This window comes from Hydra viridissima, unplaced genomic scaffold, assembly GCF_058129835.1.
Source record: "Hydra viridissima isolate aposymbiotic clone 2 unplaced genomic scaffold, HvirCarnegie_v1 scaffold_4, whole genome shotgun sequence".
Classification (NCBI taxonomy): Eukaryota; Metazoa; Cnidaria; class Hydrozoa; order Anthoathecata; family Hydridae; genus Hydra; species Hydra viridissima.
Genome location: NW_028324303.1, coordinates 1411206 through 1438324, shown reverse-complemented (window position 1 = coordinate 1438324; position 27119 = coordinate 1411206). Strand labels below are relative to the sequence as shown.

Genomic DNA, 27119 nt, shown 5'->3' with positions numbered 1-27119 from the left:
AAAGCAAATCAATTCCTCCGAATTGAGTCTATTAAAATACAAGCCTGACCATCCTGAAGCAGCTCCCGTATTCTATGCCAAAATGTTTGTAAAGAAAGATAAAAAAGATGAATTGCTCATTACTTCTGTATTTTATAGAAAGAAGACAAATCTCGATATAAAAAATGGAGTTAAAGGAGAGCGCAACAATAAAAATTTAGTCCTCTCTTCTGGGCATGAGTTTCTTAATCAAAGATGTTATGCGATTGGAGCACTTAAAATTGAGGGAGTGTATATCGGTCCTTCGATTATATCCATTCAAGTCAAATTGGTAGAAGGCGTCATCGTAAAATTAGCTTCCATCTCTCATTCGAGTATTATAGTCGAAGATATGAATCTAAGTGTCAAAGAATCGGATGACGATGCTTAACTTACTATATAGCAATATGAAATAACGTATATATATCTTATTTCATGTCATGCTTTTCTAAATTTAATTCTATAATGATCAAAAAAAAAAATCTCATTAAAATTTCATGATATACTTTCATCATGAAATTACACATCTAAAAAACACAACATGTTTTAGATTATGAGATTTGTTTCATCAACGATTTACTACATGACGGTTCTGGCGCATGATAAGAAAATTATTCTGCTTCAATCCTAGCTTAGCATGAAATGCGTCAGAACCGACCTTTTTCATCAACGATTTACTACATGACGGTTCTGGCGCATGATAAGAAAATTATTCTGCTTCAATCCTAGCTTAGCATGAAATGCGCCAGAACCGGCCTTTTTCTACTACTCGCACAAAGTATTTATTCTTTGAATAAAATAGAATGTTTAATATGGCTCAAAGAAAACTTTTTTTCTGAATAAAAAACACAAACAGAACACCTTTAAAATGCGCTAAACAAGTTTAAACAAAGCTACCATTTTTATTTTTTTCCCTACAAATAGACCCAGGCCTCTGACGTGAATTTGGCTAAATACAGACCAGAGTTTCAACACAAGTCTAAAAGAGCTGAACCGAACTTTTTAGGTTCGTCTCAAAGTCATTGTCTCAAACCAATCCCGAAATGAAATATCATACTTTTTGCTCGACGGCGGAGGACACAATGTTTTCGTTTTCAATGATCAACCTAACTCTCTGCGATTGGCTTTTTATATTGCAATTTATAGCAGTCTCATCCAATTCGGGTTCTAATTTATGGAAAACCATTTTGAAACTCCCTAAAGTAACCATTCGTTTGCTTAAAGCGCAAAGCCAATTTCCTGGTTGTTATATTGGAACAGTTGATGATGGATGACCAGGGAAGGAAGATTCTGGTATGCGACAATGGAACTGGGGTAAATATATCTTTTACATTCATAAATACTGCAGCTACTCCTCAATCTTCTTTTATTTATCTTAATAGTTTACTAAAAGGTTAGCTCTGTATATATGACGATACAATGCCAGCTTTTCGTGGTTAAACATTGATAAAAAAATGCGATACATAGCTACAAATCATATTATCGGTTTTTGGGCTGGTTAAGCACCACATAAAGTTTAATAAACCTAAGTTTTATAAATTAGTTTTATGAAATTTGGGATAATTTGTAACTCAAAGAAATTGTTTTATAAAATAAAAAAACAAAAAACAAATTGCTTTTTAAAATTACAGAAATAAGAATTTAATTATATATGATTTACATGAAAATGAACTCTGTCACAACCCTCAACACATAAAAATAAAAATCACCAGTCAATATTCAAAAACACTCCTCTTCCTCAATCGACTTTATTTTCTAACTAAGTAGCAAATGTCATTAGAACAGTTCTAGAATACATTTTAAAAAACTTACATTAGTAATTCATATACCAATGAAAGTTGTAACAAATAGTTTCATTAATCTATTTAGTTTTGTAAAAAATGAACAGCAGTTCACCATATAGTTGTAGTTGTAAAATGATAAGGATATTAATGTCAAGCAATGGTTACAAGTATTGCTGCTGAAATCAACCTTAAATAAAAGTCTTAAGTCTGTTAAACACTTATTTCAGTATGCACATGCACCAGTGTTAAGTAAGATGTCAATTTCAATATGTTCTTGCAATTTTAGTATATCCATATGTGTAAGTATGAAAGATTTATTTCAGTATACTCAAATAATGGAGTAACTATTATGGTTAGTGTGCTTTCAATATTTACTTGAAAGTTTGTTCATAGTTCAAAATATTAGTTGAATAAAGTTTGTCTCGAGTTTAACTGTAAGACAAATTTTGTTTAACTAGAATATTTTTTTCGGAAATTTCAATGTAAATATAAATTTTATTTTGAAATTTACCTAGTTAAAATGTAAAAATGTTCTATATAAATGTATATATGTATGCATGTATGTATGTATGTATGTATGTATGTATGTATGTATGTATGTATGTATGTATGTATGTATGTATGTATGTATGTTTTATGAAATAAAAAAACAAAAAACAATATACATATTTATATACATACATACATACATACATACATACATACATACATACATACATACATACATACATACATACATACATACATACATACATACATACATACATATATATATATATATATATATATATATATATATATATATATATATATATATATATATATATATATATATATATATCTGTAAGTGTGTTTAAAATTTTGTGATGCACAAACATTATGTACAAAATCAAAGTTATATCAAGATATTAAATTAGCTTGAGTGTCTCAACAAGTTTTAAAATCATTCTTTGTAATTTGCTTAAGCTTAAGGTGAATCTAAAGTGCTACTTTTTTGTAAATAATGGGAGTTTTTTTTGCTAGTATTAGTGTGTTCTTTAAGGGTTCACTAGATAAAATTCAATATGTTTAATCATATCTATATCTTTAGTGGGTCCACTTTGGCCTTCATGTATTTATAATGTTAAACAAAATTTCTTAATTTTCTTTTAAATTTTTTGTTTAAAACAGCTTGATGGCAAATTTGCTGCCTTACTTTCCTAAAACTTTTAGCTCATGTAATAATTTCCTGTAAACTGATTTTTTCGTTGAATGTTCAGTTGTTTTCTAACTTATGTGATTTTTTGTTTAGTTTGTCAAATGCGGGTATGCAGGTACAAATTTTCCTGCTTTTATATTTCCTTCAATGGTAGGAAGACCTATGCTGCGTTCTTCTGCTAAAGTTGGAGATATTGAAGTTAAAGTATGTAATTTTTTTTTCAAGTTTATTGTAGTGAAAATAATCTTGTTTGTTAAAAGCAAGCAAATAAAGTGAAAATCTTTTATTTGATATTTTTTTGTTGTGAGCTTTAACTTGTATACTTTAGGATCTGATGGTTGGTGATGAAGCCAGTCAATTGCGCTCTATGTTGGAATGCAGTTATCCTATGGATAATGGTATGGTTAGAAATTGGGATGACATGTTACATGTTTGGGATTACACTTTTGGAGAAACCAAACTCAATGTTAATACTCGTGAATGCAAAGTATTGTTTTATTTAGTTTTAGATAAATCATAACATTTGTGTCATTTAAATTTTTTAAAAGTAAAATTCATTACAAATAAATTATATTTATTTTATTTCTTTTGCTAAGAATTTACCTTTTCTAATTACAGATATTGTTAACAGAACCTCCTCTAAATCCAAGTAAAAATAGAGAAAAGATGGTAGAGGTAGATTTATAATACATATTACTCTACTAAGTTTTTTTTACAAAGTTTTTTAATTTTAAACTTCCTTTTTTTTATATATATATTACTGTACAAATTTTATCTAAAATAATGTTAATAATGAATAAATAGCAAAAACAAATTTTAAATTTTGATCACTTTTTCTTGTTTAGATTATGTTTGAAAAATATGGGTTTGATGGAGTATTTATTGCTATTCAGGCAGTTCTTACACTATATGCTCAAGGTATAACATCTGTAATATCAAAAAAAAATGAATTGTTTGCTTGATAAAAAATTATTAATGCAATATATAATAGTATTAGCTGTGAGATCTATTACAAATTCTTTTATAATTTTGTATTGAAAAATAAATAATAATATTGAAAAGTAAAAAATAATCATAATATTGTTTTAACTGTTTTTTTTTTTTTTTTTTTTTTGGTTTAAAGGAACCAAAAATTTGGTTCATGGAAAAAATGTTTTTAAGTATATTTACTTTTGCACAAACTTTTTAACTTAACGCAAATACAAAATTTGTTTGCCTTTGCTACTTAAGCTTTCTGATGTTCAACACTCGATTTGTTTTTAGGACTTCTTACCGGTGTAGTTATTGACTCTGGTGATGGTGTCACACATATCTGCCCTGTGTACGAGGGTTTTGCACTACCTCATTTGACTCGTAGGTTAGATATTGCTGGGCGTGATATTACTAAATATCTTATCAAGGTTGGTGTTTTCCTTTTTATTTTTTAGCGTTTAAAGAAATTTCTTAAATATGCAAAAAAGAAATTGTCTTTTGGAGAGATTTTTAATTTGGTTTTAAAATCATTTGTTTCTGCAAAGATCTTTTTTAATCTTCATGTTTATTCAAGATTATTTTTCTCACATTAATATTTGTTAAACTTAAATTTTTTTTTTTTTTTTGATTTTTACTGTTTTAGCTGTTGTTGCTGAGAGGTTACGCTTTTAATCACACTGCTGACTTTGAAACTGTTCGAATGATGAAGGAAAAACTTTGCTATGTTGGGTATAATTTTTTAAAATGTTTCTGATATTTCAAAAGCTTATTATTTTCTCTTTCTTAAGTCGTTTTTAAAATTTTACTGTTAGTTATGACATCATGCAAGAACAAAAGTTGGCACTGGAGACTACTTTTTTAGTTGAACAATATACGGTTGGTAAATTTTATTCTATCATCTTTCAGCAAGTTTTTTGAAACGAAGTATAATAAAGTAATTTTTTATTATGTCAGCCATTTCTATTGCCATTTGATTGTACTTTTGCTTGTTCTGTAATATGACCATTTAGTTACCTGATGGTCGAGTTGTACGCATGAGTGGAGAACGGTTTGAAGCACCAGAAGCTTTGTTTCAACCACATCTCATCAATGTAGAAGGTGTAGGAGTAGCGGAGCTCTTGTTTAACACCATTCAAGCAGCTGATATAGATACAAGACCTGAGTTCTACAAACATATTGTGTTATCAGGTGGCTCAACTATGTATCCCGGACTTCCGAGCAGACTTGAACGTGAAATCAAACAACTTTACTTAGAAAGGGTGTTGAAAGGAGACACTGCAAGATTATCGGTACAGTTTTTTTCGACATAATATTTATCGTTTTTTTTTCTATAAGTGGCCTTTATTTAAGAAACATAAACCAACCAATCAAATATCAGATAATAGTGTTCTTTATTTAACAAATGTAAACTAACCAATCAATTATTAGATATTAAAGTTTTTTTTCCCCTCTTTAAAATTTTTTAAAAATTATAACTTTTAAAAATTTCGGTAATTTTTCGAAATCTCCTATTTAGAAATTTAAGATACGTATCGAAGATCCACCTCGTCGAAAACACATGGTATATTTGGGTGGCGCTGTGCTGGCTGACATTATGAAAAATAAAGAAGAGTTTTGGATGACTAGAAAAGAATACGAAGAAAAAGGTTTAAAAGTTCTTTCAAAATTAGGTGTTGCACCAAAGTAAATTTTCCAGATATTTTTATAAATATTTTAAATGAAAAATTTTGCTGCTTCCGTTTTTTTGTTTTTTATTTGCTTTAAAGTGTTTTTTTTATTGAAAATTTAATTTAATAGCAAAAATTTTTTACGTACAAGATTCAATTCGATCCGACGTTTTAATTGGTTTTTGGATTTTGTTCTCCTAGTCTATGATTTCTTTTATAAAACTTTTTTATTTCTTTTCTGTGTGTTTTTACGTTGTTGTATATAGCTGGAGGGATTTTGAATAATTTTTCGTAATCATCATCCTTTTTTTCCGGCGATGTCAACTGATTCAACTTTTATTCGCCATTCAGTACCTTTTAAAAGTGATTAGCACCATTTTGTTTTTTAATTGCACGCTGCTATTTAAATGAAAACAATATTCAGCCACTAAATGGAAGTGAGGTAAAAGGTCTTCGAGAAAAGGCTAAAGCTTGTCGCGAAAAACACTGTCGTCGTCTTTTTTTTTACCGACAGTTAAGTTTGTTGTTTGGTAAATAAGGCATTTTGACTTTCCCAATCGCTTTGTTTGATTTATAAACAAGTTATCTAAAAGAAAAAAAGAAATTTGCGCGGCAAAATAATTGTTTTACTCTATCGACTTTTCAGAATAAACTTTTAAAGTTCAAAAGAAGTGCATTGTCAACCTTTGTGGTAATAGATTTTTTTCTACTACGCACCGTTTTCTCAGGAGGTTCTCTTATCAATAAGTTCCAATAACGTCCTCGATAAATTCGCGTTCCCATTGACTTAAAGCTATCTAGAGATTGTAAAGTCAACAATATAGTCCATTTCATGAGTCAGCTTTAATTCTGCCGGGTAGAAAGGTTGATGATGCAATAGTATAATTTCTTTAGCTGAAAATTCATGTAGCGTAAATTTCGAATGCTTCTCCTGAAAAAACGGCGTCTGATAGAAAAAAATGTAAACCGTATTTGGATTCAGAAAAGTTCTCATGATAAGGGGAGCTTATAGAATTAACCAGAAAGACCATGGTTTTGATGCCACAGTGCCACCAACATGGTCGAAAATGCACTATTTTCGAACTTAAAGACCTTTTTTTAAAAACTTGGAGATGGGACAAATAGGCTAATAGATTCAGATTCAGCATCCTCAAATTAAAAAAAAAGTTCTTATATTAATCTAAAATAAAAAAGTGGAGGATTTTTCTGTGCTGATCTGTGTTAATTAACAGTCCTCATCAGTGGCTTCAATGTTAATTTCATGCCTTTAATAATGTTTGGTTGCGCCTGTCGGTCTCTTAACACAACTTGCAATACGTTCTGGTAATGTTCTTTACTTCTCGCTGTTGCTAGGAAATCGGAGCTGAGTTTTACCTTTTGCTCTACACTGTCATTAACAAAATTTATTGTTTCAATACTTATTTTGAAACTTGATTTATGAAGCTGAATTTGGCTGCAATATTCTCGGTAAAAAAGTCTTAGTTTAACTGCAGACTGTAAAGCATGAACCATAAATCCGCAAGGTTTTCAAGTGTTTTTGAAACAGAAACTGTTTGTTGTAACTTGATAGCAAGAGGCTGTCAGCTAAAATCCCTGCCTCTGCAAGTGGAATTATTGTTCGATAGAATGAAAACATCTCTTCAGAATCATCTCAAATACCAAAGATGGTGCTTTAGTACTGCAATTGTACTCTTTGTAAATTTAGGATGTACATCTACCTGTGTTAGCAGAGCGCGTAACAACATTAGGCCATTCCTGGAGCATCCGATGCCGAACTGCACGATATTCAACACTGTATATTAAAGTAATAAAACTGACAAAATCTTTTACTTTTTGACTTTGCGTCTTTGACTTTTTTTTTTTTTTTATTTTAGTTTACATTATTTACATGTCGTGATTTACATGTAATATAAATATATAAACTTGGAATCTGGAAGAAGATCATATTGATCTTGTCGCCAGAACCATATAAAAAATTACAATATAATTACAATATAACTTTTAGACCATATAATACAGTTTATAACAAAATATTATTCAAAAGATTTGAAAAATAGTTAGAATAACATCTCAAAAATATTTCAATATATTATTCGTTGAAAAAATAATATTCTTTAACTTATTTTTAAAAACAGAAAAAGAGATAGATGAATTTAAATTAGGCTGGACAGTTTTATTCCAGAGATAAGGTGCTCGATAATCTATACAAAACTGTTTAAGCTTTGTTTGACAAAAGGGTTCTTTTAAATAGATTTTATTTCGCAAACTATATTTATTCTTTACTTTAAAGGTAAATAGATCTTTAAAAACATTTAATAAATGGTTGTTCACACAACAAAACGTAAAACATAAAGTATTATACAAGTTTAGTTCATAAACGTTTAATACATTCATATCTTTGAATAAAGATTTTGTGTTTGAAAAACGATTTAAAAAATATATTACTCGCATTGCATGTTTCTGATGGCGGTAAAGACGTTGCAACTTACTTTTACCTGTACTTCCCCAGGCAATATTTGCATAGCTTATATAGCTAAGAATAAATGAGTAGTATAGTTGTTTTAAATTATTTTTATTTAAATAGTTTCTGGCCTTATAGAGGATTCCAATACTTTTTGCAACTTTAGTTGATAAATAATTAATATGAGTTTTCCATGTCATATTTTCGTCAAGATAAATACCTACGAACTTTTTTATTGTACCATGCGGGAAATAACAAAACCGTTCTTCAAACAGAAAAATCTAAATAAAACATGAGCGTTTTGCCACACATAATGTTTTGTGTAATGCTCCCGGTCGCCCTAAATTAGTTTAGATTTAGAAAAATGTAGGCAGGGTTTTATTAACGAGAGTCATACGAAAGTTTTATGAATAGATTTTTTTTATTACGAGGGCAAATATATACCTAATATAAAAAAAACGGTATAAGAAAGTGATTACATTTTGATGAATAAAAGTTACAAATGTTATATATTTATCACAACTTACTAGTACATTATATATTTATTACTAAATAAATATATTAATAAATATTGTTTTCACATATGTTAGTAAATAAATTTTTGATCAAAGCGTTGCGTATTCAATAATAGTCATTCAAAAGCGGCGAATGTTGATTTATTAAAGCACTTCTTTACTCGGATTTAATTTGGTCTTTTTTAAAAAGGGGGGTGGGGCAGTGATTAATCTTCTATTTTAGTGGAATCATATAATATTTTACATATTACACAGACTATTAATTTTGAAAAATGTAAAAATGTAAAAGAGAATTTTATGCCAGCGCCTCAACTTTACCCTTTGGACTTATAGTCAAACGTGACATTGACAGCTTTTGTTTCAGATTGTGCTGCGATTGCAAAAAAACTTTGAGATTAAAGTCTAACAAAACCATGAATAGGATTAATTGAAATCATAACTAAGCAACAAGTGACAACTTTTATTATTAATGCTTTTCTATAAATAACACTTTTGCTGCAAAATTTTTGAAAATAATCATAATTTGTATTATATTTGTTGATGCATATGGACACAACTGAGATTAATGAGCTGGTTGCTGTTGTCATTTATGTTATTGTTGTGAATTTTGAGTTTTTTTGGAGTTAAGAAATCTTTTTTTTTTTGCGCTTTTTAAACGCAAAATGCCTTTTGGTTTTTTTTTTTTCAAAATTTAGTGTTTTTTTTCTCAGAAATAAAAAAAGCAAAATACGTTATGTTTTATATGCGATACTGCAATATATACAAAAGTTTTTCAAAAATTTGGATTTATTGATATATATATATATATATATATATATATATATATATATATATATATATATATATATATATATATATATATATATATATATATATATATATATATATTGTATTTGCTGACGAGGATATTCTAATGAGAGTATTTGACAAGTTTTCCACTTCCTTCAACTTCATTCAACTTAATTGTAACGTTTAAAGATATTAATTTTAGATTCAATGTTCAATGACCAGTCATTCAACTTCAATGCATCGAGTGATTGGTCATCTACCATTGAATAATCTAAAAAATTACAAAAAGTACGTAGTGTTTTTCATCGGAAGACTAAAAAAAAAAATTATTTTTGAAGTAAATTGTTAACAATGTATGAAGAACTTTTATTGTAACAAGAATTTCAGATATTTGCGATGCAGAAGTAAATTGTAAATTTGAAAACTTTTAAATAGATTTTAAATTTTTTTGAAAGAAGAAGAAGAATATTCAATTTTATTTTCAATAATAATCATTGGTAAAATAATGAAGCTATTATCTCATTTAAAACCTGAAAAACAGATTTTTGCTGATTGGTTTTGCTATAAATGGTCTCGATGATACAACTTTAATGCCATTGTGACTTAAAATCAAGATGGATTTTTATTGTTTTTTTTCCCACCAGCTTTTTGGCAATATTACGTCAAACCTTCTTTTAAGATAAAAATTGGCATTTATTAACAAAAATACAAAATGTTTTTGATTATAAAAATATTTTTTTTTTTTTCAAAGTTTTAAAAAGTGGATTTGTAAACAAACATTGGTTATTTCAGTTCATAAATAAACAAGAGTAATTTATATTTAAAAAAAACTTTAATCATCTGAGTTTCTTTATTCATTTTCATGGTAGTTTATTCATTTTCGTGGCGGTTTAGAATGTAAATATTTCTTCCCGCTGTAAGTAAACGCTCGTCTTTCTTTCAAGCGAAGTTTGAGCAAACTCCTTTACTTTAGGTATCTTTTTTTAAGTAACTGATTTTATTGATATCTTTTTTTTTTAATTACTTGACGTATTAATAAAGTTTCTGGGTTTTCCTTTAATCTTTTTCCACTATTTTTTTTAGGCCAACATTTAAAACAACATTTGACAGCAGAAAATATTTGATTGGACTGGATTAAGTCGAGTTGGACACGGCTGCACTAGATGTCAAGCTATTAAAAAACACATAAGTAATTTACTATAGAAATCGATATTTTCTCCATTTAGAAATTTTTGGGACAGCGAAAGCAAAAAGTTGAAGTTAAGCGCATTTGAAAAGAGATTCGAAAAGCTAATATTTACATCTCTTATCATAACATTCGATGTAAACTATCCAAAAGATGAACATCAAAAGCAAAATCTTGTTTGTACGTTTGTTCGACTTAAAAAAGAATACATCGCACCTCAACCTAGCCTTACCCCATTCCCTTCCTCGTAGCTACAAAATATGCGCCGATGAAATTTAGAAAGAAAAACTGAGACTTCTTTTGCTTCTTCTTGCATAAAAATATGAAACTCGAATGATGAAAAAAAGATAACCATTCGCTAAAAAAAGAAAATAAAAGTTCAATAAAAAAGGTCAAAATGTCTGAAAGAAAGATTTCCATTCGAACGGTCAAAATGTCTGAAAGCAGGGCTAGATTTACTAATTACCAGCTCTTTAATCACAAACAAGAAAAACGCTGTTTATTCTCAGCAGTTGAAACCAGTTGTGTTTGTTATCGAATTCATCCTAGTAGTACCAATTGGTCAGTTAACAAAACAATTAGTTTAGGCAGCAGAGAAAACTCTAGGAATGAGTGGTCAAGAAGTCAAAAAAAGGGTGTCATCAGTTCTTTAAAAGTGTTTAATTCTAGAAAATGCTAAATTCTAGAATATTCTTTTTAGGCCCGAATGCATGAACTGAACTGGAAGTTTCAAGTGATATATTTTAAATCTAAAGTTTGGTTTAAAAAAACTTTCTAAAAAATCTTTCTAAAGCCAAGCTTTAAATATGAACTATCTGTGGCATGAAGTCTCATTCTAGAGAGGAGTGTTTGGTCTTTATCTCGCATTCTTGATGTTACTGTGACATCGGTCATGCTAAAATGCCTAGTTATAAAGAAGGTTGATCTCTTTGGGAATTAAGACTTTTATCTGAAGTTTTTTAGTTATCAAGACCCTTTTCATTCTAAAGGTGAAAAGATAAAGATTCAATCACCCACTTTCCCTCCTCATTCGTCTTATGATTTGATATGCTATCTTACTTTTCGAAGTTCGAAAACTTACTTTTTAAAGGATCCTTGACATCTTGGTTTCAGTTAATGAACTTTTGTAAAACAAATTTGGTGTTTCATTTGATTTAAATAGTTGTTTAAACTGATGGTCTCATAGGAGGAGGGGGGGGGGGGTTGAAAGTTTTAAATCTCTTTAAATTTACTTAGATTGCGAAATCACAAAATATTTTCAAAATTTTTGGATTGTTTATATAGTTGATTCAAATATGACATCTTTTTTTTTGTTTCATTTATTTCTTTCCTGTACTTATTCAAAGGAACTACATCAAAGTGTTATGTAATAATAGAGAGCTTATAGACAACTTTTATAAGCCTTTTAATAGCATTAAAGCTATAGCCAAAAGTAAAATAAAAATCTAAAATTGGGACTTACAAAAAACTTAACAAAATTTGGCATGTTAACGAAAAAAAAAATTTTATAAATCAATTTTTTTTTTCTGATAGATCTGTAAATTGTCAACCTATATTTGATTTGTGTCAGCTAAATTCAAATAATGGACAACTTAGAAGAAATGCTAAATAAACAAGGTTGTATTAATGTATTTGGCTATGGCTCTTTGGCATGGCATCCGGAATTCGAATACGACACCTCATACCTCGGCTACATTGACGGTTACGAAAGAAAGTTTTGCCAAGGAAGTCCAAACCATAGAGGGACAATTGAAAAACCAGGATTAGTGGTTACAATGATAAAAAGTGATGAAGTACTATTTTTTTTTTTTTTATTTATTCTACTTTATTCCGTTTTTGTTTTTGTTTTTTTGTTTTTTATTTTCTTTGTTTTTTTTTTTTGATAAAGAAAAAAGTTTAAAAAATTTTTTTACTGTTATTAAAAATGATTTTAAGCATTTCACATTATAAATTCGATATATCGTTATATCGATACATCAAACACGTAGACACAAATCGATGATGAAGAATATTTAAAATTTTTTTGATAATGATTTTTCAACTCCGTTTTCAAAAGTATATTGATTACTTGTATTTTAGGGACGTTGCTGGGGTCGGGTGTACGTAATCAAAGATATTGATAAAGTTCATAAAGCAATCTCTATTCTACAAACACGTGAACAAAAACTAGGTTATTTTGAAGTTGTTATTGTTCCAGTTCACATAAAAACCACTAATACCATTATAAATTCTGCGATGTATTGTGCCACATCAAAAAACCCGTTTTTTATTGGTGAATTGCCTTTAGAAGAGGCTGCTGATAGAATTGTTCAATCTTGTGGAATATCCGGTCATAACATTGAATATTTAATACGACTAACTGATTTTATGCGGGAGAAATTGCCAGAGGAAAAAGACGATCATCTTTACGCTTTGGACCAACTTGTTCGAATCAAAGCTGGGTTGGATGCAAATAACGTGTTGCCGTGGTGTAAACTTTTAGAGTACGACATTTTTAGAAAAAAAGTTTCAACAGAAATTGAGAAAAAGATAAATAACGTATAATGAAATAGTGTTACTTAATCGTTTTTTGTTTTTTTTTTCATCTTGTAAATTGTTAAATATTTGTTTTAATACTTCGTTTCGTTTGCAAATAAGCTTTTAATGTTAAAGAATTTTTTAGAATTGTAGTTCTTGTAATGAGTTTTGCAATAACAAAGAATTGACCGTTGAAATGGTCCTTAATGATACTGTTGTATTTTACCCTTCGGCGCAAAATAATCCTGATAATTATGCAAGTATAAAATATTTGCATAATTAATTAGTTAATTAAATTTCATCCTTTTTTCTTAAAATTTGATATAAGTTTGATAAAATTGAAAAAAAAGATCGCGAAGCTTTGATTCAAAAACAGTATTGAGCACGATGATTTCAAAAAGGCTGAGATTGCGTTTTTGATATTTCGCTTTTGATATCGCGTTTTTGATATCGCGTTTTTGATATTGCGTTAATAATCTTTTTGCTTTAACTTGAAGATGCTGTTTAAAAAAAGCTGTTTATAAAATTAAAATCTTTGGTTTTAATTTTATTAACAAATGTAATAAAAAATACAAAAAAAAAAAAAAAACTGAGCCCAGATTGTTTACCTTTCGCTAAGAATTTTAGGTTGTCGAGTTGTCGAGTTGTCGAGTTGTCGAGTTGTCGATGAAGATTAGAAACCATTTTTTCACTTGTTTTTCTTATCAGAAGAACGCTCTCTGATTGTGCTAATGGTGTCAGTAACAATTTAACAATCACAATTGATTTTAACCTCAAATTAAACTGCGCGAATAAATCCATCTAGATTTAGGTAGATCAAGACCTCGATCAAAAATCTACAGGGAAAACTTCATTTATAAGCAATGAAAGTTCAGCAACTATTTAGCGTCTGGCTGAAGAGTTTACCCAAGAACAATCGTTTCCTACTAAGTTTTGGCCATTGTAAACGCAACCTTTCGTAGCGCATAAGAAGCGCAACGTCTCTAAGCGAAATTCTCAATTTGAAACATTGTGAAAAAAAACATAATAAATATAATAAATATAATAAATATAATAAATGTAATAAATATAATAAATATAATAAATATAATAAGTATAATAAATATAATAAATATAATAAATATAACAAATATAATAAATATAACAAATATAACAAATATAACAAATATAATAAATATAATAAATATAATAAATATAATAAATATAATAAATATAATAAATATAATAAATATAATAAATATAATAAATATAATAAATATAATAAATATAACAAATATAATAAATGTAATTATCATATGGGACAGAGTTAAATGTTAAAAGATAAAAATTTCAAAAGAATTGTGAACAACAAAAATTTAGATGAAACGCACAAATGGGTATGTTTACACAACTCGTTACGATTCTAACAAAACTCTTCCAATTATTGGTACCAAAGCACTTCAGATTTAAAATAAAAAAACTTACAAAGCGTGAAACATTGGGTGGGATTTCAGTTAGAGCGTCTTGCTTTTGTAGAGATTTTAGTTTTTTTACTTGTGTTTCGATACTTTAAATTTGGCGCAAGTAACCCCTAATGAACGATACACCATGATGACAACCGCTTTGCCATTTATTACCCACTTTCTCTTTTTATGGATATGACTAGAGCAATCTAAACATATTGATTCGCATGGACTTTTAAATGATAAATATTCATTATGTGCATATGGAACTGCATATTCAGACATCTTGTTTATAACAATTATATTAATATTCTCTAATATAAACTTTTTTTGTTTATTTTTTGTTTGTTTGTTTTTATTTGGAGAGAAAAAATATACGCAAACACACGGTTTGACTGATGTCTCAACCAACGGTTGAGATACAAACACAACTAACATTTCTATAATATTTTTACTTAGAGAGAAAAAAATATATTCATTATATACCAAGCGTTACAATATTAATAGATTATATATATAAGCAATCGATACAATAACAGCTCAGACATTGTCCGAAAGGAGTAAAGAGATTGCTTTGTTGAGAGTAGCAGCGGTGCAATCAATTGCTCCAAGGCCTAAACCTAGGCCTCTACCTAGGCTTAAATCAATAATAGCTCCTCTGGAACCTTTATTGCTTACTGCTACTGACTGGGAAGCATTTTGAAATATATTGAGTTATGATTACATACAACCGGTTTGAACCGGAATTCAACCGGTTTGTTGTCAGTAAAAAACTCTTTTGTTTCGTGAAGGTTTACAGATCCCACAAATAACAAGAGTCCATAAAGTTTATTATAATTAAGGATATCAGCCTAGTAAAAAGATTTATCCCATTCAATCATGTTCTAGAAAAGCACCCACGCGTGCTTGTAACTGAAATTCCATAGGCTGTTGATATGATCTACTTGTTGATACAAAATGATAATGATGGAAATAAAATTTAGTATAGTTTTAGCTGTAGAGCTATTCAAAGAACTCAAAAATGAAAATGTATATGCAAGTCTTAGATATTTATCAAAATAGTTTTCTGAGAACTAAAATAATGAATTCTTTATCATCGCAAGCTAAAAGCGAGATTAAAGATTGTGTTGCTTTATGGTAGAGAAAATAAATTAAGTTTGTGAAATAACCTTGTGCATCAGTCAGATTGGAGTCTTAATCAATGTGTGTCGCATGATCTATCAATAACAAAATATCAACCCATTCGAGGAAGCTCATTTATAAAGTCAACATCATATATCCCAAAAAGGGTGGTTATAAAAGTTAAAAATATTTTCTATGCACTATTTTCAGTAAATCTCGGACAACATCCAGACCGCCTAACATAAAACAATTTTGCTTTCATCAGACCACAAAATATTATGCCATTTTGAAACAGGCCAATCTGCATGGATTTTTGCAAAATGTAATCTTGCTACAACATGCCTTTTTTTCAAAAGGGGAACTTTTCTTGGGTTTCTGCCGACTAATTTACTTTGTACTAACCGCCTACGTACTGTTCTCGAAGAAACGCTTAAATTTAAATCTTCTTTAATATGGCGTGAAGTTACAAAAGGATCGGCAACAGCAGCACGTTTTATCAATCTGTCTTCATGTTCAGTCGTTTTTAGTTTTCGGCCCTTGTTTCGCCTACATTTTTCCATTTTAAAGCATTTCTAATCATCATAGGAGAACAACTTAATGTCTCTTGAATAAATTTGTATGTTTTCCCTTCTTGTTTTAATTTAACAATTAGTTGTCTCTTTTCTGCACTATAATGCTTTGCACGACCCATAATTTCTATTTATAAAATAAATTTACGGGATTATTTTATATATTTCATTAAATCAACACTAAAATTAATCTTACCTTTAATTAGTCTAACTAAAACCAAATAAACAAAAAGCTTATATAAATAAATTGATAGGAAACAACAGATAGGTTATTTTAACCTACAAATCTAGATATGTTCGTATATAAAATTCGGGACTTCCCTAAAGTAATTTTAACAGTGTTACCAACATTTTTTACTCCCATTTCGTCATTCAGTGTTTGTATTACTGTTATGCCTAAGTTTATTAACTTATATTTAAGTTTACATAAAATTATTATCACAAATCACTGTTTTACTAGCCACTACTATTTTGTCCCCAACTGTACATATTTTATTACAGAACTTTGTTGGTAAATTCAAAAATTAGTATAACCGTAGTTTCATAGCAGAGTTTGTAGGTTTACAAGTAAGACACACTTCTTCCAAGAGGCCAGTAGTGTTAGTAAAACCAGGTCCAAGAATGTTCAAGGAGTAGTGCTTACAAAGAATCTGCGCTATGAATTAAACAGTGCCTAAACAAACGCTAGGAGTTTAGGCTAAAACAGGTGATTATTAATAGCCATAGTCATTAAATGGGTTCTAAAAAACCCGCGATCACTCAGTGCAAGCTGATTTCTCTGATAGATCACATTTTTATTATCATACACTTCTTGTGACCTTGCAAAGTTGGTTGCACAACAACGTCCACTTTCGAGTTCGCCTGATGAAAACAAATGAAGAACAAATGACGATAAGGGAAGTAAAGTCTCCTAGAATTTTACAAAAAAGCAGAGAGAGAAGTTTATTGTGCAACTTTCTTTGATATATCCGGTTGAATTTCTCTAAAATTCCTTGGTCTCGATTAGTACTCACCCTGCCATGACGCATCTGTCAAGGCTTCAGCCTCCTTACATCGCGAGGCAATGTCGACAAAAGTCAGCGCGTATTTGTTAGTTTTGCGACTTGGCTTATTAATTGGTAAGTATACCAAGTCGGTCTGATAAACTGAATTAGGTCAGACTTCATTAAAAGTGGGTCGTGGAACATACCGCGGAGCAAGCAAGTTTATCTCTCATATTGCTTGTCGCTTTATCCATTCGCCTGCATCCTCGTCACTTACCTTGGCCGTAGCGGCTAACTTCTTGACAGCACCAATACCAGGCCAGGAACCTTGCGGGATATAATAAATAATTGATAGTATGTATTAAAAACATACACATCTATTTTTTAAAACAGAAATTCATTTGTGTACTCTTGTGCATGCGAGTATTGACGCTGTGAATAGTCGCTACCGCTCACATGTCAACCCGAACGTTTGTCTATAGTCAATAAGGCGCACTGCTACGTGAGTGCATAAAATGCTAATTACCTCTAAAACCCTATTGTGAAATTAGGTATTACCAAATCCCCATAAACAAATGACGAAATGTATACACATATACATTCCGATTTATTTTAATTTTCATCAATACTATCATACATTTTGAACAACATATTAAGGTGGTAGACTGCTAAAAAACATTGAAAAAAGTAGTTTTTCAAAAGTTGATTAGTTAAAAACTTTAACTATTGCTGTTTTTAAAAACATACATATTATTTTACAAAAAACATAAAAAGGCCTAAAAAAAACAGTTTAAACTTAGTAGGGTGATTTTGCTTCCCCTAGCAACGCTCATAGCAACGTCAAAATAAGGCAATTTTAACTAAATTTTACAAAATCTAAGCACTCAAACCAATAGCTACTTCTTTGTTTTTTGTTTTTCTATGTTTAAATGACATGGTGTGAAAGAACAACGTTGTTGAATTGGTTTATTACTATATATTAACTCGATAAAAGTGCATACTATCAACATGGGTTCTGCAGAAAGAAGAAATAAGTCTAAAAGCAAAAAACGTAAATGTTATAGATTACTTGCGAATAAAATTCACTTGACTTCTGAATATACTACTTCAAGTTCAAATAATACATCAAATAATACATCTCTAACAAATACTTCTTCAAGCAAATCAGCATCTGCTGAAAAGTTAAATTTACCTACTTCTGATACTCCAAGTATTAGTCAAGATAGTAATCCTGAATGTTACATTATATTTAATTCTGATGTCTTGAGTTCAATTTTAAATCTTGTTGGTTCTTGTCCATAAATGCCAATCTTTAATAAAATTGAATAATGATTTATCAAGAAAGAAAGGATTTTCACATCAACTTGTTTTGTCTTGCACTGCAAAAAAATGTCAATGGCAAAATGAGTTTTTTACCTCAAAAAAAATTTAAAAAAACAGTGATAATGAAACACAAGGCATGAAATCGTTTGACATTAATATCAGAATGTGTGTAGCTTTCAGAGAAATTGGAAAAGGTTATGCTGCAATGGAAAGTTTTTGTAACATAATAAACAGTCCACCACCAATGCAAAAAAAAACATACAATAACATTGTCTATAAATTGCATTCGTCTTATATCAAAGTTGCCCAAGATTCAATGAAGTGAGCAGCTGCACAAGCACAACGTACAAGTGAGTCTACTATTGGTGACCCTGATATAAAAAATGTTACTGTAAGTGTTGATGGAATGTGGCAGCGACGCGGTTTTTCCTCGCTGAACGGTGTTGTTACAGCTATTAGTAATGGGAAGTGTGTTGACACTCAAACTCTCATAAAGGATTGTAAAAGTTGCCAATATTGGCAGAGAAACAAAGATATACCGGGATACAATGACTGGGTAGAATCACATATTTGCCCAATTAATCACAAAGGTAGTGCAGGTGCAATGGAAGCTATTGGGGCATTGCAAATATTTAAACGATCAACTGTTTTTAACAAACTGCGTTATACAAAATACTGTGGTGATGGTGACAGTAAGTCTTACCAAAATATAGAAAGTAATAATGTTTACCCAGGGTATAAAATTGAAAAAAGTGAATGTGTCAGTCATGTTCAAAAAAGAGTTGGGTCTCGTTTACGCTCTCTTAAAGTATTGTACAAGGGAAAAGTTTTAAAAGATGGTAAAAGACTTACTGGAAAAGGAAGGATGACAGATAAAGTCATTAATACATTGTAAAACTATTATGGAATGAGTATACGACAAAACAAAGGGAATTTGTATGGCATGAAAAAATCCATAGCAGGACTAATTCATCACTGTTCTGAAAGCAGCAGCGATGAAGAACGCCATAAGTATTGTCCTCGTACTAGCGATTCGTGGTGTAAATATCAAAGGGACAAGATTAATCAAACTTTGACTTATAAAAACAGTATAAACATTCCAGAAGCTGTTTGTGAAATTATAAAACCTATTTTTTCACACACAAAGATCTTGGTGCAAACAAATTATTAAAAAGATGTCTTGATGGAGAAACACAGAATGCAAATGAATCGCTCAATAATGTAATTTGGACAAAATGCCCAAAAAATGTGTACGTGGGTAGGTCAACACTTGAAATTAGTGTTGCATCTGCTGTCATACAGTTTAATGATGGTAAAACTGGTATGATAGATGTTCTTCACAGTTTAGGAATTTTACCAGGACATTTTACTAAAAACGGTTTTCAAAATAGTGATGTGCTACGTGAAAAGCTTATGGACATAAAATCATCTGAAAAGTTTAAAAAACAAAGAAAAAAGCTTTGAGCAACAAGGAAGGGGTTTGCACTAGTCAATTCTAGGTCGTTTAGGTTGAAAATTTGATTACTTAAAAAAATTTTATTACAAGATGTTCAAGACTATTATACAGACAATATTATGAAAAGAACAAATTGTTTGGTGTACGTCCTAATGAGAAAATCAATTTTTAAAGGGGATCAGGGCAACTCTTTTTCCCTCCCCTTGCCCCCTTTTATTTATTTTTAAAAAAAATTGTACCATCTTAAAAAAAATCAAACTACAGATACATATTCAAAAATTCAATAAAAAATATCTTGGTGTTTAAAAGATATGACTATTTAAAGTAGAACTACAAAAAGTTTAATATGTAATATTATTGATATAATAAAACCTAACCTGCAATATTTTTTTTGTATAACTTTGTATAACATAATTTTAAATATATAATTATATTTTATGGTACAATATAAAATCATCTGCTGTATATATATATATATATATATATATATATATATATATATATATATATATATATATATATATATATATATATATATATATATATACATACATATATATATAAATACACACATATATATATATATACACATATATATATATATATACATATATACTCTGAATTAGTATAATATAATCTTCAAAGCTATATGATATAATATACAAGATAGAAACAAAGAAAGAATCTAAATTCTATGACTTGAATATTCAACTATTGCCTTTCTAAGAAGTTCTCCATGGTTCTCTCTGAACTCTGAAGTTGAGAATCTGCTCAGTGTTTTCAACATATTATGATGAACAGATTCGGAACATTGTTCAGAAAATACTCCCAATGGCAGCTTAGTTCTATTTAAAAACATGACAAGATGGTGTTCAATTATATGACCTTTCCATCCCAAAGAAAGATTGTGGTTGAATCTAGTCTTTACATACTCTTGGTTTTCCTAAATTAACATTTTAAAAGATGCCACTTGATACGCACAAAGATTAAAACTTTATTTTTGAATATATGAGTTGTTTATATATTTATGTAACTATTACCTTCAACTTCCTTATATATGTTGCAATGGCATCAGCATAACCCTCATGGAGTCTCATTCCGAAACACATATTTACTACTAAATGTAAATTTTAATGTCATTTGTGAGAAATTGCTTTTGATTCAATAAATATTTCTTTTTTAATTATATTTACTTTTAATATATAAATACTTTGTAAAAATTAAATTTAAAATTTACCTGTAGAAAAAGACTTTAACAGTTCAACAACTGGATGGTAAGAAGAAAAATTATCTAAGATAAATTTTTCCAAATCTGGCAAAAGCTTCCGTATTTTGTTAGCATTTCTGCCATCCAGTCCACCTCCATTATACCCATGCCAAATAATTCCATGTTTTTTTAACCAGAGAGCAACATCAGGTTCCTTACACAAGACATTTGAAATCTCTGTTATAATCTTCATCAGCAAATGAAGTTCTGGAGGAGGGATTACATCAAGCACATACATCTCTCCAGACTCAACCAGGAGACATGGATGTATAACATTCTTGAAGAGTTGCATAGAGCTTTTCTTAAATCCACTTTCAGCAAAGTTTTTATACAAGTTTTTTAGCATATTAAAGGTTCTCAGTTCTCCGGGATTTATTTTATCACCATCACAAAATAAACATGAATATTTTCCCCCGTGTCCTGACAAACCTAAAACTATGTTGAGTAATTTAAGATCTGCAGCAAGGTAAAACTTTAAATCATTTAGCTTTGTTTTTTCTATAAGAATTCGAAAATTTGTGTGGCTTTCGCAAACATTTTTGGCAAAAGCCAATATTATAACTTTGTTTACTCCAGTATTCTTGGTTTCTTTGGATTCATAATTTACTTCTCTGTTAAAAACATTCATAATAACTTTTAAAGATCCTTGGCCACTATCTATTCCTACACGAATAATAACATTACCGATTTCAAGTTCCCTAGCAGTGCAAACATGATTAACCAGAGATATTGGATCTTTGACATACACTAGATCTTTAATAACGGTTTCAATAGTTTCATTTTCTTTAACTTTTTTTTTGGATAAAAATTCCACTTTTTCCACTGAGTAATAGTTATCTAAAGCATGTGACAATATCTTAATTTTTTTGGAAGAATTAGATTCCACACCTAATCTAGCCAAATCTTTTCTTAATTCCATTGCTATTGAATTAATAGTACAGTCTGACATATCATGCTTTCTTTTGATATTATAGAAAGTCTGGGTAGAGATAGTTTTAAGGGTTGGCTTTTTCCCAATCTGCAGACATAAAGGAGTTCCTCCAGTCGACAAAGTAACAGTGTTGTCTAACTCATTATTTTTAAATTGTTGAATTTCTTTCAGAGATTTGCTAAGTACTTGCTCAACTGTTTTTAAACCTGAAAATTTGGAAATATGTTCTAGGATTACATAAAAATTTAGGTTTACAAAAAGCTATAATAAAGCTCTTACCTGTTGACATTAGCAGTATTTTTAGGTTCTGTACAATGTCTCTCTTACTACAGGGATGTCGAATTCCAGATCCAATTCTTTGATAACAAGTAAAACAAATTTTATCTATAACCTCCTTTGGTACTTCAGGTTCATTAATGTACATGTTTAATACATCCTAAATAAAAAACTATACTTATTTAAAATATACTTATTTAAACTATAATAAAAATTATAACTTTATAAATGTTTTAAACGTAAATAAATAAACTACAAATATGAGTTCTTTATAAATTACCTGAAGGTTTATAGATTTGGATTTATCTCTTGACATGATACAGAGCGGGCAATCACATGTTGACACTGTATCACCTATATTTATATATATAAACAAATGTTTATTTATGTTACCTATAGCTTTTATTATATGAATAAGTAAGTACAAGTACAAGTATTACCTTTAAACCTTGGAAGTAATTTTATTCTCTCTGATGTGAGCAACCACCTCTCTAAAGTAACCAGTGATAAAGATTCTCCTTTTTTAGCACAGTACAAATAAATCTTGCAGCTTGAACATAACCCAACAGGGTTGGAAAGAAGTGTCGGATTATAGTTAGTGTTGGCATACAGTTGAATCAAGATTATTAAAGGATTTCCAGTTACCAGTTCAGTACTTTTTAAGTTCTTATCACCACAACAAACGCAAATAAGTTTTCTTGAAGAGAAATGATCCCTTGGTTTGTTTGGCATGTTAACTATATTAATTATGCTAGTTTAAATGCAAATAAATAGGCTTTTAACTAAAGCATATACATTCATACATATTAAATTTAGTAACACTTTGACTATTTTTACTTTATATGGTCATATCTTTTGAACGCCAAGACATTTGCAAGTTTGATTTTTTTTAAGATGGTATAATTTTTTTTTAAAATAAATAAAAGGGGGCAAGGGGAGGGAGAGAGAGTTGCCCTGATCCCCTTTAAAAATTGATTTTCTCATTAGGACGTACACCAAACAATTTGTTCTTTTCATAATATTGTCTGTATAATAGTCCTGAACATCTTGTAATAAAAATTTTTCAAGTAATCAAATTTTCAACCTAAACGACCTAGAATTGACTAGTGTTTGATGATAAGCACAATGATGAAGAAGGAACATTATATGAAAAGGGGGGGGGGGGGTTTAACCTGTTTTCAAGTGTTAATATATTTGTATTTTCAAAATATAAAGTTTTATTTGCATTTTTCTCTGTTGTAAAGTTTTTCATATTCTGGATAAGATTGCGGGAGCTGTATTTGTCCAATTGATTTGAAATTTTGTACAGATGTTCATTTTTATGAGCTTTATGTCCTGAGATAAAGAAATTTTGGATAAAAATTAAAATTAAATTTTTTGGGCTGTTTTGGGGTCAGGAATTTGGCCTAAATTTAGACGCATAGAAAAAGCTTATGGTGCATCGAAATTGAAAAAGATTCAAATTTTTTGTTTATCTCAGGACATTTATCTACTTAAAAGGTACACAACTGTAAAATTTTGAGACTTGATATATTTTACTTTTTGAGATATCTTTTCCAAGAACTTTTCACTTTTTAGGCCTAAAAACACTTAAATTTGCCCAAAAATTAGAAAGAGGAAAAAAAAAAAAAATTTTTTTTTTTTTAGTCCTATTTATCGTGTTTAAAATGAGAAAATCAATTGGAATAATGTCAGATTTTAAAATTTTTTTTTTAGCAGTCTACCACCTTAAGAATAGAACACATAAACAGAATTATTTTGATGATAATAATAAAATTGACTCTGAGAATGGTAAAAAAAAACAACTAAAACCAAAAATAATGGTTCAATTAGTAAAATCAATGATTAAAATGATTATTATTGTAATGCACACAAATACAGTTTCATTTGAAATACTTTTGACTTATCAATAACAAGTGTTACCACCACATCGCCGTGGCATACTTTTAATTAGAGATCTAATTCTGTCTTAAGAGATATATTTTCACACGCAAATAAGTCTTCGTCACAGCTCGTATAAGATGTTAGGTGGTTGATGTTGGCTTCTAATACATGATAAATATATTTACATAAATACATTTGCCGTACATCAACACAAATTTCGTAGCTTTTAGGCATATTTTGGATAACTTTTGAAATACAACAAAAGAAGTAGTTATTTAATTATTTTAAATTTTCCGTCTTTAGTGCAGACAGACAAAATTAAATAACTTACCAGCAAAAACAATCAAAACAGCACTAAAGCACTTAATAAATCAATTTAATACTAAATATAGCCAAACATAATAACTTAACATCATAATTATCAACACAAAATCATTCTTTATTGTCATCTTTACACATATTTTTTCACAGCAATAAAGAATAAACACGTTAGAATATGAAAACAAAGTTTAGTAACATGCGAGGTGTATGAATAATTTTGTTGCATACTATATATATATATATATATATATATATATATATATATATATATATATATATATATATATATATATATATATATATATATATATAGATATATATATATATATATATATATATATATACAAAAGATTAATTTCCCTAAAGTGAGTATGCACCCCCTTGAAAGACGTTACAAACTGTTTTGAATTTTTTGTCATATTTGGAGGATGTGCTAAATTTTTCTAATAGCCAAATTAACTGCCTTTACCCAAAATGTATTATAGAGTGGGTTGCAGGGAAGGGAATAAAAGAGGGGAGAATGCACTAAAAGGTAGTAAAGGAATAGGCATGTCTATTCTTGTGGTTGGTGGTCTCAAGGGTGTCTCAAAGATTTTTATTTTGATGTTAATGACATCAGCTAAGATTGTCTCATAAAACTAAAATGAAAAGTTAAGTAAACACTTTTAGATGACACATAACATTTAAAAAGTGGAATTATCCAAATTTATTGAAACCCCCTTACTCTTTTGAACACTTAAAAAGTGAGGGGTCTAGACTCATGATTATGCCAATAATCCCAGATAAAAGTTGTTACTCTTATCTATATAAAAAAAAAAAATTTGTTGTTTACCTATAAAGCAAGGTATCTTCACTTCGATAAAATCATTAAGGCTAAAAATTTCAGATTATATTCTTAAAAGATAGGTAAAGTTTATGAACTAAAATAATTCATTGGAGATGCATTAGACGCATGGAACATTTATAAAGCAACTTATTATAGCTCCTAAAAATTTTAAATAAAAATCAATGTAAGGAAAAAATCTAGTAAACACACTTTTACACAAGAATTATTTGTAATTTTGGTTCATTACCTATGTCAATTAAAAATGAAAGCATGCTGAAAATTCGAAGTCACCATCTTGTTATAAAATAAAAATATTTTAAAATTTGAAAAAGTAGAATTTGAGAAAAACGCAAAAATAAAACAAAAGTTTGATACATTATTTACAGTATAATTGACATTAAAATCCTTCATTATTATATTGTGGGTACTTTTCTAGTTCTTTCTCAAGAATTGTATAGCTCAAAGCTGCATTCTTTGTAGTTTATGCAAAGTACTTGATTTCTTGATAATTTTTTTAATTTTATTAAAGCCCAGTTTATGCAATCTTTCTAAGTATTAAGCCCAGCTTATTTTATTTTCTTTCTTGCATAAATATATTTGGTTCAATACCTCAAATACACATAGCCATTTCAACTGCTGTGCTTCCATCATTAAATGCAACAACAGCAGAGTTCACACTAAATTCAAGGACTTTTTTGTCAATAAAAAAATATTTTCAAAGATCTCTTCCAGATCGTAATATTGAGACTTTGTTACTTCAAGGTTGCACTCATTTTGACGACATGGTTTCACTTCCTGAATCTCTAAATATAGGGATAAGTACTGCTTGAATTACTAATGGTAATTTTACACCTGTTTTTTTTATTACTCTGCCATAAATACTTTTTTTTATTTTATCACTCATAAACATCAACTATTTTTAGTTTATGGGTAAAGTTTGTTTGTCTCTAACTCTTCACTTATGTCACAGTTGCAAAATAAAACTGTCTAAGCAGCTTTTTGTAATGCATATGAGTTATTTACAGTTTGTCGGATAGCCATATCAAAATACTTTTGAAGCATATTTGTAAACTTTTTCCACCTATTCTTTTTTAATCAAAAAGATTCTGACCTTAAAGTGTTAAAGATTGTGCATGGTTTTTAATTTCTATTGGTTATCCTTCTTAAGAACGTCTGTTTATTTTGAATCCATCTTCAACATATTATTCATCTTAAACCATGTTTTAGAATTGATCATTTAGAAATGGAAATTTTTTTTTTTTTTTTTTCCAATAGCTACAACCTTTGCAAAATTGAAGGGACATAATGCAGGGGAAAAACCATTTAAAGACTGATGTTTCAGTTATTTCAGAGAATAAGATATTTCTGGAGTTGGCTGATAAACAAGGATGATGTATCAAATTGAGTATACTTTAAAGATTTTAAGTGTTGATTACCAAAAAACAATCTCTTTGTGGATTGCGCAATCGAACATCATCTTTATCTTTGTTTTCTCATTAGAACAAAACAATAATAAATCAAGGAAACAAAAACATGAAGCACAACTCGTTAAGCTTTCTTCAAAGTTGAAAGTTAGTATAATATTTCAATGTATAGCTTTTAAAATAAACAA

At 29.1% G+C, this 27119-nt stretch overlaps 3 protein-coding genes across 7 annotated transcripts; 2 read left to right on the top strand and 1 right to left on the bottom strand.

Annotated features, from left to right (window-relative positions):
- The first annotated feature begins 1145 nt into the window (after nucleotides 1-1145).
- On the top strand, nucleotides 1146-5940 carry LOC145182782 (actin-related protein 2). Its single transcript, XM_080058018.2, has 10 exons — nucleotides 1146-1332; nucleotides 3094-3204; nucleotides 3329-3487; nucleotides 3619-3675; nucleotides 3846-3918; nucleotides 4264-4400; nucleotides 4616-4701; nucleotides 4785-4848; nucleotides 4983-5261; nucleotides 5489-5940. Exons 1-10 carry the CDS (start codon nucleotides 1282-1284, stop codon nucleotides 5657-5659), a joined length of 1188 nt encoding a protein of 395 aa, XP_079914144.2. The 5' UTR covers nucleotides 1146-1281; the 3' UTR covers nucleotides 5660-5940.
- Nucleotides 5941-9585: 3645 nt separating this feature from the next.
- Nucleotides 9586-13315, top strand: LOC149889348 (putative glutathione-specific gamma-glutamylcyclotransferase 2). 5 transcript variants are annotated; one of them, XM_090085329.1, is made up of 3 exons: nucleotides 9586-9692; nucleotides 12124-12383; nucleotides 12670-13315. In XM_090085329.1, exons 2-3 carry the CDS (start codon nucleotides 12174-12176, stop codon nucleotides 13132-13134), a joined length of 675 nt encoding a protein of 224 aa, XP_089941455.1. In that variant the 5' UTR covers nucleotides 9586-9692; nucleotides 12124-12173; the 3' UTR covers nucleotides 13135-13315. The 5 variants fall into 5 exon arrangements, with proteins under 5 accessions (XP_089941455.1, XP_089941454.1, XP_089941452.1 ...); XM_090085328.1 differs by lacking the exon at nucleotides 9586-9692 and adding an exon at nucleotides 10478-10593; XM_090085326.1 differs by lacking the exon at nucleotides 9586-9692 and adding an exon at nucleotides 10486-11579.
- A 7308-nt stretch (nucleotides 13316-20623) lies between these two features.
- On the bottom strand, nucleotides 20624-23586 carry LOC145191378 (uncharacterized). Its single transcript, XM_090085303.1, has 6 exons — nucleotides 22917-23586; nucleotides 22757-22830; nucleotides 22480-22636; nucleotides 21240-22406; nucleotides 21043-21119; nucleotides 20624-20945 (listed from the first exon to the last, which is right to left on the bottom strand). The coding sequence occupies exons 1-6, from the start codon at nucleotides 23206-23208 to the stop codon at nucleotides 20688-20690; spliced, it is 2025 nt and encodes a 674-aa protein (XP_089941429.1). The 5' UTR covers nucleotides 23209-23586; the 3' UTR covers nucleotides 20624-20687.
- Nucleotides 23587-27119: the final 3533 nt, after the last annotated feature.